This window comes from Arachis stenosperma, chromosome 5 (genome assembly GCF_014773155.1).
Source record: "Arachis stenosperma cultivar V10309 chromosome 5, arast.V10309.gnm1.PFL2, whole genome shotgun sequence".
Classification (NCBI taxonomy): Eukaryota; Viridiplantae; Streptophyta; class Magnoliopsida; order Fabales; family Fabaceae; genus Arachis; species Arachis stenosperma.
In genome coordinates, this window is record NC_080381.1 from 129,468,356 (window position 1) to 129,484,244 (window position 15,889).

At 33.2% G+C, this 15,889-nt stretch overlaps 3 protein-coding genes across 14 annotated transcripts in view; 1 reads left to right on the top strand and 2 right to left on the bottom strand.

Moving 5' to 3' along the window:
* Positions 1 to 8,491, bottom strand: LOC130981644 (ribonucleases P/MRP protein subunit POP1-like). Of its 11 annotated transcripts, none has more exons than XM_057905260.1 (10): positions 7,747 to 8,491; positions 6,701 to 6,797; positions 6,133 to 6,588; positions 5,319 to 5,415; positions 4,664 to 4,768; positions 4,318 to 4,566; positions 2,706 to 2,824; positions 1,812 to 2,630; positions 1,139 to 1,693; positions 1 to 996 (listed from the first exon to the last, which is right to left on the bottom strand). In XM_057905260.1, exons 3-8 carry the CDS (start codon positions 6,585 to 6,587, stop codon positions 2,228 to 2,230), a joined length of 1,428 nt encoding a protein of 475 aa, XP_057761243.1. In that variant the 5' UTR covers position 6,588; positions 6,701 to 6,797; positions 7,747 to 8,491; the 3' UTR covers positions 1 to 996; positions 1,139 to 1,693; positions 1,812 to 2,227. The 11 variants fall into 11 exon arrangements, with proteins under 11 accessions (XP_057761243.1, XP_057761240.1, XP_057761242.1 ...); XM_057905257.1 differs by having other exon boundaries at positions 6,701 to 7,318; XM_057905259.1 differs by lacking the exon at positions 7,747 to 8,491 and adding an exon at positions 7,125 to 7,455.
* A 231-nt stretch (positions 8,492 to 8,722) lies between these two features.
* Positions 8,723 to 10,047, bottom strand: LOC130981646 (dolichyl-diphosphooligosaccharide--protein glycosyltransferase subunit 4C). Of its 2 annotated transcripts, none has more exons than XR_009086972.1 (2): positions 9,709 to 10,047; positions 8,723 to 9,250 (listed from the first exon to the last, which is right to left on the bottom strand). XR_009086972.1 is itself a non-coding variant. In XM_057905265.1 (2 exons), exon 2 carries the CDS (start codon positions 9,160 to 9,162, stop codon positions 9,049 to 9,051), a length of 114 nt encoding a protein of 37 aa, XP_057761248.1. In that variant the 5' UTR covers positions 9,709 to 10,047; the 3' UTR covers positions 8,723 to 9,048. The 2 variants fall into 2 exon arrangements, 1 of the variants encoding a protein (XP_057761248.1); XM_057905265.1 differs by having other exon boundaries at positions 8,723 to 9,162.
* Positions 10,048 to 12,298: 2,251 nt separating this feature from the next.
* LOC130979548 (alpha-dioxygenase PIOX-like) overlaps positions 12,299 to 15,889 on the top strand; it is a 28,587-nt gene continuing 24,996 nt past the window's right edge. Inside the window, exons 1-3 of the mRNA XM_057903010.1 lie at positions 12,299 to 12,477; positions 12,720 to 12,983; positions 14,232 to 14,381. Of these exons, the coding sequence (XP_057758993.1) occupies positions 12,352 to 12,477; positions 12,720 to 12,983; positions 14,232 to 14,381 (540 nt within the window). The 5' untranslated portion in view covers positions 12,299 to 12,351. The remainder of the gene's footprint in view (positions 12,478 to 12,719; positions 12,984 to 14,231; positions 14,382 to 15,889) is intronic.

Below are 15,889 nucleotides of genomic sequence, written 5' to 3' on the forward strand. Positions count from 1 at the left end.
TAGGTAAAAATTGTAGTTTACTTTTTCTATTCATATCATATCACCAACAATCCTCAATACTTCAAAAGGGCTCAAATGTAGAGAAGTTATATTCTTCGATGTTGCATAAGCTTACTGACAGTTTACATGAACTTAGTGTCATTCTCCTGATACTCCAGTACAACAGAGGCAAGAGCAAGTCGATATGCCACAGATCTTAAATTCCTGACAAGCACGTAAATATCCTTCTTCCTCCGCTTAGCCGCATCTCTTTCCACTGCTCCTCTCTTAAATTAGCAAGTAAAACTGCCTCACAAAATCCCCCTGCTACTAGCCTCTTGCTGCAATGACATAGAACCCAGTAAGCAGCTTTATTCTATACTCAAGAATATTAGGCCCCATTTGATAACTGGCTCATAAATACAGCGACATTCGGAAACAAAAAATATTTGAAGGAGACAAACAAAATGTAGGTCATTGGACAGAGTCTGCCCAGTTTTCTGTCCACTCAAAATTTGGGATAGAATAGGGACAGAAACTTCTACTTCGTCTTTAAACACTTGCCAAACACAATCATAAGCTAGGTATGGATTGATGGTATGTAAGAGCGGAATGCAATGGAGCCAAAGGAATAATGTTTAAATTCCACTCCATTGTTTGCATAAAACATCATTCCATCATAAACCGCCGGAATTGGGAAGAACCACAAATGAAGCCTTTAATGGAATAGGATGGAATCGATTCCATTACTAACCTTTCCATTCCATCATAACATTATTAATCCAAACCATGGCAGCCCATCAAATTCTTTTTGGCTCCATTCCATTCCCCTTAATAACAACGATCCAAACATAGCCTTAAGAGAATAATAGGATGGAGCCGATAGGCCACCGATGATATTCTTTGGCATTTGAATCATCTGGTACATGCATTTCCCATCTTTTGGAGGAATGCTCCTCTTTGAAGTATGATTTTAAAGCAGATTGTGGCAGTTGAAGTCCTTCACTTTTCTCAATGCTGCAACATATATCAGATAATGATACTATTTCCTATGATAAAACATATAGTCATATACTACTATTCCCCAACAAGATACATTTGCTTATCAAATTCACAACAAAAATTACATATTAAAATAGGAATGCACAATGTTAATTACCATGAAGTCAATAAATATGTATCAGATGGGTGTGGTGCACAAATAACTGCTCCCTCTTCAAAAAGGCCTTTCTTGAAAGGGCGAAGATGAACTCTTAGGAAACATAACCTATGGTCAGAAATAACAGTTTTGGCAGCTCGGATTAATGTTTACTTCACCCTTTATAAACTTGGCGATTTTCTCATCTCCATCCGCAGCATATGGAAACAATGACAATTGGCCACCTTTGGTTTCATTAAGGAAATTAGTCAGCACAGAACCTGTCCTTGCCACAGTTCCATCAAACAAGCTATTCTCAGAGTCAATCTTTTTTGGCAATGAATTTGGATCAGTTAAATCTTCCAATGTTGAAACATCAGTAGTTTCTACTGCATTAATTTTTCTGTTGAGAGTACTATGAATAATACCCCATGGAGGTAAGATGGGAACTCTCATAGGCCTTTTGGATGGAGGATGTAACTTGGCTTTTTTATCAAATGCAGCAGCTTTAGCTGACATGCAGCATGAGTATGCCTTACAATCTGGGAAATCAGAAGGGAAAGCTGGCAATCCCATCTGCATAAAGAAAAAGTTTTCATGAAAAATCTAATAACTAATACCAAAAAAGGCTTTTTTTTTTTAAGAAAAAAATCCCCAGTATTTTTTTGCATGTCTTGAAGGGTGTAACTATTACTTCATGTGCAATCCAATGCATCTCTTGCAAACCGATTGCATGTGCTTCATAGGAGATGAGTGGAATCCAGAAGGCCTTAACCCAACTTAAGGGAAGTATGATAGAACACCTAGAAGATAACCAGATACAGTTAGTATTTTATTAGTGTGTTGCCACTGACATTTAATTTATGATACCTTTTTATTTTTCCCCTACTTATATATCTTAAAGCAGTTATCACAAATATCAGGTAAGAGTTTAGAGAATACTGGTAATACCTGATAGTTGACAAGAAGCATCAGAATGCATAATCACAAGTCAAAAAAAGGACTAAAGAAGTTACCCTCTAAATAATTCCTTCCTATTATGTTTTACAAGCAAAATAGGGCAAGATCTTGAGCATTGCTCCTCTGTCAAAGAGTTTGCCTCCCTGGAATCTACATCATCCAGGCAGTAATGTGCAAACGTTTGTGGTGTTTCTCATTACAAATCACACTCTCTGCCAATGGGGTCCTCAACCGTCTAGATTTAGCATACCAGAGATCATTATTATGATACTGCTTGTTTTCTATTTTGGACCATGTGGATGAAGCCAATTCACTAGTCTTCTCCAACTCTTCATGAATAGTTTCTTGTGCGCCATTAACTACCTCAGCAGAACTTGGCTCCACTGATGAAATGGTTCCTTTCCCACACAATTGTCGAGGATCCTTAACATTAAGTGACAAAATTGCAACAGAAGAAAACTTATCCTTATTGTCTGATATGGATGAACTTGTCTTCTGAGAAACGCTGTCTTGTGTAGGCACATGTTCCCATGGACAATGATTATCTGAAATACTGAAAAGCCAGAATGTATAAAAACCAGTCGAGATCATTCATGAATTAAATCGACGAAATTAAACAATAACTAACCTTGTAACAGGATGCAACATCTTTTGAAGAATTTGAATCGCTCCTGATCCGATTACCTCCAACTTTGCAAGTTCACCCTCAAGCGAAAAGCAATTAATTGAGATGCCTGTCTTTTCCATCTGAACAATAATAAACAGCAAAACACACAATCTAAACAACGAGAAATTAAACAGCAAAACACACAATCTAAACAACAAGAAATTACAAGTCAGCTTAAATACCAATTTGCAAAGTTCTGCGACATCATGAGCAAAATCAAAACCTTGGTAAAGAACATATAACAACAAACTTAGTGTGTCAATCGACGAGAATTTTCATCTTTATAACACTATTTTAAAATATTTCACACTAAGCCAATCAGACAGAATAATCATAAATTTTAAAATCTCGGACAAAATTATCCATACTGAATGACAATATATATTTGTAAAAGCATAGCTTTCCAATCTCTCAAAATGTCTAAGGGGGTAAGTCCTCTAAAAAGATCATGAGCTTTACATCAAATAGATGCTATGCATCCAATCCCATACGAAATGTTTGTCAGAAAATCTATCATTAAAAAATGCATTATTATGCTCCAACCAAATAATCCAAACAGTGGCGTAAATTGCACAGCTCCATATAAAATTTTTACTCTTTTCTAGCACCAAGCCCAACAAATCTAGTCACTAGAAATTTATCAAGAGTTATAGGGCACACCCAACATTCCTTAGATGCTAAACAAACTGTTCCATAAGAAAACAGGCATTGGGCAATGCAAAAACAGAGGTGAATTTGTCTGAATTTGCCCCACATATCAAGGGAGAGAGCCTTATCTGGCCTTCGAACCTACAAGATGTTAAGCACAGCTGTCCATATAAAAGATTTGACCTTAGAAGCCGCTTTGGATTTTCAAATAAGTTTATCCAGGTAGAAGGAAGTTGTATTGGAGGAACGAGTAAGAAATTGGAAGAAAGATTTACAACTAAGACTAACAGAGTTTTCAATAGACCAAATCCTTTTATCAGGGATAGGTGACAAAGAAAACCATCAGAAGTTCCACGGATACCCTATCATTAAGGCTACGAAAGAAATGGAAGTCCCAAGAGAAAGTGGAGCCTTGTGTAATGTAAAAGGATTGAATAGGAGAATTATGCATGGAAGACAGAAGATAAAGAATGACCATGAAAAACTACCAACACATGTATCTTAGAGCTTAAGTAAGTCCAAATTTTGTCTATGCCCTGACTATGCTCATAACGGGAATAAGGTGTCAAGGACATCAACAAGAAGGAATTTGAATAGGAAACAAGGGAACAAAAAATGAAAAATAAAGGGAAAAATAATTGGCCCAACATACATGGCTCCCACCTGATGGGGACGTATGCATCTGGAAAGGCTGTTTCTAGAATGTGAAAAGTGTGACCTCCACTTTCCAAAGCAACAACCTACTGCTGTGCGTGTCTCGCCCTCTTAATGAAACAAAACATAGCAAACAACTATTTACAAGAACCAATGGATTTCACTGCACTGCTCCCTGTTTCATCTATATGAAGATACAATTTACAAAATTAAAGTAAGAAAAATAGAGAACATCTGATGTCCATGGGAGGAGTAAAAGAAGAAACTGAACCTCTTTCTGACATGCAAATTTTAGACTATCATATCCTTCTTCAAAGGCAGAAGCATGTATCCACACCCAAAGCTGTCTAAATGAAGCACCGTGTTTCATTCTATCTGGGCTTTCAGCTGAATCAACATCATGTTTCATTAATTCATCACTGATATCATGCTCTCTACTAATATTTTGTTGGAATGTTGGCCGCCACATATAGGTCACAGGGCCAATTGGCTGAGAAACTGGTGCTTCGACTTGATATAGCTTTCGTCACGAAACAGAAACAAGATTCAATTTTGGGTTGATTGCATACCCTAAATCAACATAGCTAATACCAGAATCAGCAATAGGATGAACTGACCATTGCCATTCCACAAGTGGTACCCCATACTGATTCATCCAAATCTTGAGAAGATGTTTCCCGGAAGGGCACTAGTACCATTCTTAATATAGAAGCTAATGAGTCCTGAAGAAAAGAATCACTGAATCAGCAGGAAACAAAAGTAAAAGTAACTAAACCATTATTTGTCTGGGGGCCATGAACCTGCAACTGTTTCTGTACTTCATGCATGAAATTGAAGATTTTACAATCAAAAGTTTGAGTGAAATGTTGGATATAGAATCAAGGCTTAAGTTGCTGCCACAATGTCGCTGTTCAACATTTCTAAAACTGCAATTGTGGACGCATTGTTCACATCTTACAGAAAATTTTTCACAACAATGCTAATAGCCATGTAACCATAATCATGATTATAACGGCAATTTATTGTATGTATGCAAGTATAAATACGAAGTTAGAAAAAAACTATTCTTTAAATCTAAAATGAGATAAGTTTATATAATATAAAAAAAGTTTCAAGTGTACCTGGAACACCAATGTTCCAGTAATTTTAACCGTTGATTTCAATTAATATATTTTTTTTATAATTGAGATCAATGGTTAAAACAACTGGAACACCGGTGTTTTAGGTACACTTGAAACTCTTCCTATAATATACATACATATATATACATACCTCAGGACCTTCCACTTGGACAGCAGTGCAATAGCTTGCATCATGCACAACCACCCCTCGTTTGTGCCTTTTCAGGACTGCCCTTGAACCTTTTCCTCTGGAAAATATGGACACAAACCTTGTATGTAAGGAAATAGGTTCCCAAAACTCCAATTCCTTAACAAACTGTTAACACCCATTCGGGACGAAAAAAATTAGAAGGTATTAGTGTTTGTTCTAGTAGACAACAAAGATCGCATTTTTATAACTTCGTTCAAATAATAGTTGTACCCGTACAGAATTCTTCTCTTTCTCAGTATGATCTCTATCATCATCTCTATTACCTTTATCGATTCTCCTATCCTACCTAGGTCTATGAATTTCTCTATCAATTCCATTACCCTTTACCCATGAGGTTCCAACATTTGATCCTTAATTTGCCTAGGAGTTTTTCCCGGGCATCCTCCAAAATAATGGGATTATACATCCCAACTCTATCCCTTGGAAATAAAAAGGTAGCACCAAAGAAAGGAAAAAGCGAGATGGAAAAGTAAATTACTTTGACTGTGCAGCATGGATTTACCAAATTGACCACCAATGTCAATTTCTGAGATAAAATTGGTTCATTAGTGTCTTTTGTCGACATCAAATTAGTCCTAACAAGGAATGATTTGATGTCAAACATGACATTAACAGACAGCTTTTTAAGAACTAAACTTGTATTCTGAAAAAAATAAATAAATAAATGTTTGCTTAAAAGTGAAAGACACCAGTATAACAGGAAATGAACAAGCTTCCAAGTTCCAACATTGGAGCATCATCATAAATGACCTACCTTCCTTGAAGTGCTAGAGGAAGGTAGTAGCCCCAGAGTTTTGTCATGGTAAACCGCTTAGTATGCCAAACATGAGTTCTGAGCCTCTTGATTCCATCGCCAGAAGTAGAAAACCCACTATCAAAGTTCATCTTAAGTTCATATCTCCGGCACATGCGCCGACTTGGAAGCTTCTTTATCTCATCCTTTCCTAAAAGTAATTCAACACCACAAGTTTTATTATGTCCTGTTCCCAGCTTTTGCCTCTTTCTCCTTGTCCCAGCTTTGCTATTAAAAGAACTCGTTCGTCTTCTCTTGTTTCTTTGACTCCTATAATCACCCTTTATTCTGTCAGCTATAACAGATTGAAGACTCTCAAGCTCATAGGCTCTAGATTCTGCAAACTTCTGCACATTAATTTTGCGAGTTGCCATATCTGCTGAAAATTTAGGTCCTTCAGTTCCTTCAGTAACCATCCTAACAAAATAAGTAGGAAAAAAGATATCACTTCATGATGAAATTGGTATTAAAGACTCTTTAGAAAACAAACAAACAAACAAATAAATAAAAAATGCAACAATATGTGTACCTTGGGAACAAGAGTGAAACAGTGAAAGGTTTAAAAACTGAAAAACAGCAACAGTGGTGGCAAGCAGTGGCAGGAGCATCAGGGATGCTCGTTTGGGCTATAGAACAAGAAGGGAAGAAAAGGAAAAAGGGGTTTAGACTTTAGATATATGGTCCCATAAAAACATTTACAAAATGAACCGGTGCTCTATGTCTTGATATTCACCAAACAGTCCCAAAACTGTTTAGATTCATGTTGCCTACAACCCTAATGTTTCCAGTTATCTAAAAATATCATATTTAACGAAATTCCATAAGTATACTTTTCACAAAATATGTTACGTGTGGTGTACCACATAGGCCTACCCGTTCTCATACCAGAATGTATGCACTATGATCCAGACCCAGCCCTAAATTTTGACTGGACCAATTTTTTAGATTCTTACCAATAGCCGAACAAATCTCATCCTTTTCAGATCACAATAAGACCAGGTCTAGATCGGGTTTATATCGGGTCTGGAAGATGATGCCTAAACTAAAAAAAATTAAGATGGCGAAATCCCAAGCATTTAATCCTACGCCAAAGTCTGGAACCTCGAAATCTCCAACAGCAACTATTCCATAACATGGGAAAATTCACCTAGAAAACATATAGCAAGTAGATGCCAAAGATTGGAATTAAAGCATAATAGTCACTAATTATATAAGTCTAAAATTAAAGCATAATGACCATTAATTTGTTGGTGCAATAGAACTAGTAGGCAGTCAAGAACAATAAAGAACAAAATTGGTACCAACACAACAATAAAGAACAATCATACCAGAACCATAATCAAGCCAAGATCATAAACTACGTAAACAGTTAAACATTACTGAGCACTAGTAAGCAGTAAGAAGTACAAATTATTTGCACACAATAAGCAATGAAGCATAACAAATAAATCAATAAGAGAGAAATCAATATCTCTCTAAAATATATCTTCTTGAGCATATATAATCAACCATTAAAATATATTCAATATTTCTTTTCAGTTAAGATCAAAAAATAAAAAAATACAGAGGGCCTACCTGCAGGCAGGGCAGCGTCAAGAGCAAGAGGGGATACCAGTGAGAGAGCAGCAAGAGAGAGCAATGGAACCCCGACAGGGAGACAACAACAGAACTTAGGAGGCGGAGATGTGAAGCTGCGATGGAGCTATGAAGTAGTCGAGCAGCGAAGGAGATAACTCAAATGAGAAGCTGGAAAGTTGGTGGAGGCCGGAGGAGAGCTGCCAATGAAGTAAGAAAGAAGGGGAAGAAGGACGGCTGGCATGCTGTGGCATAAAGCCATAAACCCTACCGCCCTACCAGACTACGTAATTGTTCTCAACCAGGCCGGCCCGGTTCAGTCAGCCGGTTCTGGTGTAAGAATCACAGTTTATTAGATAATTTTTTAATTTAAAGTTGATTTTAAAATGTTTACACTGTCTGGTCATCTAATTTAATCTGCTGAAAATTTAAAGGTTCCATTAGAGAGATAATAGATAAATTTTATCTTTGGTCAATTATTTGGAGTTTAAAGGTATGATTTTAAGCTAATAATCTAGAGCTTTGATCTAAATTCTAATTAGGTAAAATTGCTCTCCCCCTTAAGGGCCACACATTATCTACGCATCATTTCGGCCTAATCAAATCTTAAACAAAAAAAAAATAATCTGGCTAGACCACTTAATTGAGTTAAGATCAAGGTTTTAAAAACTGGACAGGTTATCGAACCGTTTTAATTATTGGTTCACTGGTCCAACCAGTTCAACCGTGGTCTAACTAGAAAAATTATTTTATAATAAAATAATAAATAAATTATAAATAAATACCTTAAAACATAATTATAGTCTAATATAAACTTTAAACTACATCAACCAAAATCTAATATAACCTTTGATCTCATCAATTATTTAACAATTTATCATTCATTAGTCATTATATCACTATTGAACTCATTAAGATAGTCACAAAAAACTAAAAAAAAAACATTGAATTAACCAAACCAATAAAAAAACGATCATCTACTCATCTAGTTAATTGAGTTAATTCAATTCATCTATTCCTTCATTGGATTAAAAACAATACCAAAAGCACAAAATGTAGTGACATTCAGAGTACTAGCAGTGAGCAGAGAAGAACGAGCACGGCAGCAATGAGCAGAGCTAATCAATAATCATTCAAAGTGGTTTCTGAACAAAATATTCATCTAGTGTCAACGAAGTCTTTGATAAGATACAGCAGTAAACTCACATCACATGCTCAAAATGAAGTTCCTTTCTATATCAACTTAACTTCCATTAGAAAAATAGTAAGTCTACAACATGAAAATCACAACCACATAGTACCCTAGTTTCTTTCATACTTTGGATCAGCCATAACAAAATGGTAAGCTATCACCAGTACAAAGATGAAGATGCCAAGGAAATTGGCAAAGAAACCCAGATCTTGATCATCAATCATCTGTAGCAGGAAGCAAAATTAAACTCATGTCATTACCATGGTTTTGGGCATCAAAATAGATTTCTTGTTCTTTTCCAACCGAAAGCACCTACAATTTGAACTGTGAATCTCATATACTGAACATTGAATTAAGGATTAATTTAATTAATATTTATTCCTAAAACATGATCATATGGAGCAACATCCATATATCAGAATTCAGAAATTTGATTCTTCTAACCTAAATCAGACAAAATTATAACAAAATCAGAAAACAAATAATCATTTAACAAAACACAAAACAGCAGCAGCACAGCAGAACTAGAGCTAATCAATAATCAAATAATCATTTAACAAAAACACAAAACGGCAGCAGCACAGCAGAGCCAGAAATCAAATAATCATTCAACAAAAAGTAAAAAACACAGCACAGCAGCACAGCAAAGCCAGAGCTAATTAATAATTAAATAATCATTCAACAAAAACACAAAACCCCTGTAATCATTCAATGATTTCAGAACAGAGAATAAAAAGAAAAACGCAGAACAAGTGAGCACTGCCACTGACCTTCGAGAAGGGTTGAGCGCGACGGAGAGCAGGACGATGGAGAGCGGTTGTGCGCGACGGGACAACGGAGAGCGGTTGAGAGCGACGAGACGACGGCGAGCAGGACGAAGACGATGGACGCCGAGCGAGGAAGAAGAGAGCGAACAGGGGGTTGGACTTGGAGAACGCCGACAGGACGAAAAGAGAAGCCTCGGAAAACCACGGACGGCGGCAGTGGCTCACTCCGTTCGGCGGTGGTGGAGGCTAGCCAGGGGTTTCACTTTTTTTCTTTCTTTGATTAGTGAATACTGAATAACGAAGGAAGGAAAAGAACGAAAGAGGGATGGGGGGAGGCACAGCACGGAGCACACACGCGTTCGTGTTTTTTTTTTTTTTTTGTGCTTCGAATTTAACGGAAATTCAGCCAAACGGCCGGTTCCGGTTTCGATCCAACCGGGCGGTTCAGCAGTTTGCATCTGATTTTCTGATGAACGGTGATGAATTGAGAATCAAACTGTTTGCACTGCCGATTCGCATTTAGACCGGTTCAATCGGTCGATTCGATCCAACTTTTAAAACCACGGTTAAGAATTCGGCTTGGTTGAACTAAAATTTAGAAAATAAAAATTAAGAATTAAACTAAAAATGTCAAAACAGACTGAATCATTGGACCGATTTACTAAAAAAGACGGACTAAATTAAGATTTTCGGTCTCTCAAAAAGAAAAAAAATTTCAAACAACGTGAGCTAAAATTTCTTTTTTTTTAAAAAAAAAAGAAAGAGGGGTGCATATTAATAGAATATTATACAAAAATTGAAAATTATATTTTCTAAACACTTTTTTTTTATTTTTTATTTTTCTTTCCTTATTTTGTTTGCACTCTCGTGTATAGGAGTGTTTAAAATCGATTCAATCCAAACAAAATCGAACAATTGAACTGAAAAAATAATAACCAAACAAACCGAAAATCGAAAAAATAAAATTTTGCAATTTTTTATTTAGTTTAGTTTGGTTTTCGATTCTGACTCCAAAAGCCTGAACCGAATCAAATCAAACCAATAGATTAAAATCTAGTTTGGGTAAACAATTTAAGTAAGTTACTTTTGAAAAAATAACTTAAATAATAAATGGCTATATGAAAAGTAGCTTATAAATAAGTTATTTTGTATTTGGATTTTTAGTTCTAAAAGTGCTTATTTTATAAAAATATGATAAAAAATAGTAGTATTATGAAAGAAGTCAATTTTTTTTAACTTCTCTATAAGCTCTTAAATAACTTCTTAAAAAGTTGTAATTTAATTTTGAAAATTGTATCAAATATTAAGAGCCCGTTTGAGAAGTAGCAGAAGCTACTTTTTCTGACTTTTGAATTATGAAAAGTCACTTTAAAAAGAACTTTTAACTTTCCGAAAAGTTAATTCATAACTTTTTGAAGAAGTAGAAATATACGACTTCTCCTCCTCGATAAGTCATTCTATCATTTCCGTCAAAAAAAAAAAAGGCATCAAAACAAAAAAATATACTTTTATTATTGACTCAGTAAAAAATATGCTGGAAATACTGGCTCCCACCACCATTTTCACCCAAGGTTCCATCTGCTAGAAATATTGGCATTTTACTATATTTTAATGTGATAATTTATCTACTGAAAATATTGATCCTCCACCACCATTTTAAAATAATGTTCCATCTAAACTACCTATTACTCTTAATACTTTTGCAATACTTGAAGAGTAAATATCTTGGTAAATAAAATTTAAGTGTTTTGTTCATATTTTTTAGAAATGTTAGAATTTAGTTGTTGTAATATTGCATAAAATAGACTTACAGTTAAAGTTATTTGTGCTACCATAATTAGAAATGATGTCAAGAAAACCTAGATTTTTTTTTTCACTTGAAAGTAATTTTTTGAGTTTATTTAGTGTTAATATCTTAATTAGGAGTTTAGGTATATAAATAATGACCTTTATAATTTAATAACCTCTTAGATTTAGTTATTATTATTATGGTTTCTACATCATCTCAATGTAAGTATCATATATAAATTATTAAATAATATTATTTCTTATGATATTTTAGTGTCAATAAATAAAATTATCTTTTACTATATATTTATTATTTTTTGTATTCTTTATTTATTATATATTTTTTAATAATATTTTATTTTTTTATTAACAAAAATATTATAAGACATTGACTTTTGGAAAAGATTAAAAATATTCAAATAGACTATTTTAAAATTTTAGATTTTTTCAGAGATTGTTTTAAGATTTTTAAATTTTTAAAAATTATTTTGTGTTTCATTTTAGGAATTGATTTGTCTAACTCACACACATGGAACTTAACGATTATATGCGTGAATTTTAACGTTTCACGTCAGTAATATTGTCTAATAAAAATAAATATTAAGGACTATTTTATATATTTTAAAATTTTAGGAGCTAAATATGTAATTTTAAAATTTTTAGAAACTAAGTTAAATAATTACTCCAAAAACAAAAAGAAAGAAAGAAAGAAAAAAGTTCTTATTACCCGTTCGAATTGTGATTATAAATACGTATGTCACGTAGGTAGCTTTGCGAAAGATAATACTCACACACACATTCATTGTGTTCATCAAAGTGATTAGCAGTGCTGAGTAGTGTTACTTTGCTAGTTCAAGCATGTGGTCTATAGTAATGGCTCCAATAATTAAAGTTCTAGCCACAAGATTCCAACACCAATTCATCCATAAAGACTTTCATGAAGCATTTGCTAAGATGACAATCATCGACTCTTTTCTCTTCATTGTAAAAAAACATTAACTCCCTCTTCCTCCTTCTTCTCATTATTATTATTATTATTTGATATATTATCAGTATAAAAATAATTTTATATTACCATCTAATTATATAATGTCAGCCAAAAAAATATTTTTTATATTGTCTGTGTATTAAAATTAAACTCTTATTATTTTGTCTGGTATTATGGATATTTATATTCTCTAATTAGCTTTGGTTAATTATTTGTATTTTTGTATGAGTTATTACAGATTATACACTCCATTGACAAGTTAGGGATCTGGCACCAATTACCTGTAATTTTGGGGTTAATATATCTGGGGATTAGGAGGCACCTTCACGAAGAGTACAACCTCTTCAACGTTGGAACAACACCAAAGGGTGTTGGGTTCAACCCTTCTGATTTTGCATTCAGAACTTCTGATGGAGAATACAATGATCCCTTCAATGAAGTTGCTGGAAGCCAAGGCTCTTTCTTTGGCAGAAATGTTCTCCCTGTTGATCAGAAAAACAAGGTCCTCATAAAAAAAAAAAAATATATATATATATATATATATATATATATATATATATCTTCGCTCTTAATTAGACAAAAGACAAAATTTTCCATTTGATACATAACTTCTAGCATCAAGATGATATATATTTTTTAATAGAGAATTAACTTCTTTTTAGCTAAAATAAACTCATTCTTTGAAAATTATTTTATTTATTTTAAAATTTAAATTTTAAATCTTAAATCATCAATTCTAAATTTTAAATTATGAAATTTTAACGCTAAATCATACCAAAAAGAGGATTTTTAGAATTATAAAAAATTTGACTAATATTAACTAAATAAAAAAATTTATATTTTTTCTTTTAATTATTTTTATTCATACTTAGACACTCTCACAACTCTATTATTGGATAAATTTGCCCCACACCATTAAATTGACATTTAATCCTATGTGATTGTGAATAGTGAAAGAAAAACTTTTGTTTAAGACTCTCAAAGATTATTTTCTTTTATAATTTATATGGTTAAACACTCTAAGTGCAATAACAAAAGTAATAGACGACGAAATTATTTGACACATAATATTATAATCAATTTAATTTTTTTTATACAAAATTTGGAATGCTTTTGCTAAATGCTAATCTTCAGTTTTCTTTTACCTTTCATTATTTCTTTTTTACACATTTCTAATATTGAAAAAGTCCAGGGAGACAGCAACTTTTATGTTTTTTTGCGAGCACTTAACCATCAAAAGAAAAGTGAGTGATTTCTCACCATTGGATGTAATCGCACACCATTAAAAACACTATTAATGGTCAATTGATGGTTACAAAATACTAAAGTTGCTGACCCCCTAGTATTGCTCTAATTTATAATCATTATTCTTTTAAATATTCTTACAATATTTTATATACTAACAGATTTTTATTAAATATTATTTCAAAATTTTATTTTTGTAAATAAGAATCTTTATTTTAAAAATCTTTTCAGCATTCTTTAATCTTTATTTAAGTTTAAATATACTCTATTCAACTAGTAACTCAAATTCACTTTTAGCATGCTTATTACCCTTTTATATTTTGGTTATAATAAGTTATATTTTTAGTTATTGAAAAGTGAAGACATAATGAATTGAAGTATTGGAAGCTGAAAATAGAAAAGGATAAAAAATCATTTTTACTTATTTATAGTATTGATAATCATAAGTTCATAATTAATTAACTTCAAATGTTTCATTCAATAATGATGAGTTATTTGGACGTAGTTACTGAAGCCGGATCCAAGTGTGGTAGCAACAAAACTTCTGGCGCGTAGAACGTACAAAGACACCGGCAAACAATTGAATGTGATTGCAGCTTCTTGGATTCAGTTTATGATACATGATTGGATGGATCATCTTGAAGACACCAACCAGGTACAAATACCAAGAAAAAAGATAACGGATAATTCATGATTATTCAAAGATCCGTTCTAAATATATTACTTAAATTTAGAAAATTGAAAGCTCATCAAAATATTCTAATTTATTAGTTTATTGGTTTAATCAGTTTAATTATAATTTAACTAAAAAAAATATTTTATTATAAAATATAAATAAAATATATTAAAATATAATCGTAGTCTAATATAATTTTTAAAACATTATCCAAATTAAAAATATTATATAAACTATATTATGATCTCGTTTAAATATAAATTTAAAAGTCAAATAACAAATACAACCAACTAAACATAAAATACCAACATCTAAATTTATCATTATTCATTAAAATTTAACATAACTTGCTGCAAATTTGAAACAATAAGATTTAAAGCAATAAGATTTGAAGTTGAATTATTCTCTGCATGATTATTTCTAAATATCTCTTAGTTGATACTCATAATTTTATCCATACCTAAAATTACCAGCAATCCAATAACAATACAATCCAATTACAATATCATAACAACCCACTCCAACTCAATATATCTCAATAGACAATAATCAAAATTATTCAATTATTTAATTATTAATTAATTATTCAACAATTAATCAATACTTCAACAGCAAGGTTAACTAACAACAAATAATCAATTATTCAACAATTATTATTGTTAGAAACAAGAGACTAAGAGAATAATATGAAAAGTGTATTATTGAGTTATAATCAAAGGTACAATATACAAGGGGTATTTATAGGTGCTAAATGAATCAGAGTAATAAAGGCATAGAATCCTATAATTAATATACAGATATACTATATAAATATAGACGATACTAATTGGTCTAAATTGATGCTAATGATTCTCTAACATCCCCCCTCAAACTCAAGTGGGAGCTAAGGAGACCAACTTGAGTTTGGATAACAAAGCCCGGAAACGAGTCGGGTGATGAGCTTTCGTGAAGATATCAGTAGTCTGATCTAGTGTTCCAACAGCAATGAGACGAATAGCATCAATAAGGATACGTTGCCGAACAAAGTGACAATCAATCTCAATGTGTTTGGTGCGTTCATGAACAACATCATTATGGGCGATATGAATAGCACTGCGGTTATCACAAAGAACATCAGTAGGGGACGACTGAGGAGCACCCAGATCTGCGAGAAGCCAACGAACCGATAACTTCAGCAGTGTCAGCGAGGGCACGGTACTCAGCTTCTGTGCTTGAGCGAGCAGTGAACGTTTGCTTCTTAGCACGCCAAAATGAGAGCGTCGCCAAGAACAAACAGTAACCAGTAGTGGAACGACGATCAGTGGGATCACCAGCCCAATCAGCATCGGAGTAAGCCTGAAAAGACAAAGAGGAATGGGCGAAAATAAAGGTCATGAAATAGAGTGCCTTTGATGTAGCGAAGAATGCGAAGAACTGCCGCATAGTGAGTACGATGAGCTGACAAGAACTGGCTAAGTACATGAACTGGATAGGCGATGTCTGGTCGG

Excerpts from the sequence above, each read along its gene's own strand:
- LOC130981644 (XM_057905255.1), bottom strand. The coding sequence starts at position 6,587 with ATGGTTACTGAAGGAACTGAAGGACCTAAATTTTCAGCAGATATGGCA. Across the intron at positions 5,416-6,132 it reads CCTCTAGCACTTCAAGGAAG|AGGAAAAGGTTCAAGGGCAG; the intron begins GTAGGTCATTTA and ends CATATTTTCCAG. Across the intron at positions 4,567-4,663 it reads CCACTTGTGGAATGGCAATG|CTATATCAAGTCGAAGCACC; the intron begins GTCAGTTCATCC and ends TCGTGACGAAAG.
- LOC130981646 (XM_057905265.1), bottom strand. The coding sequence starts at position 9,162 with ATGATTGATGATCAAGATCTGGGTTTCTTTGCCAATTTCCTTGGCATC.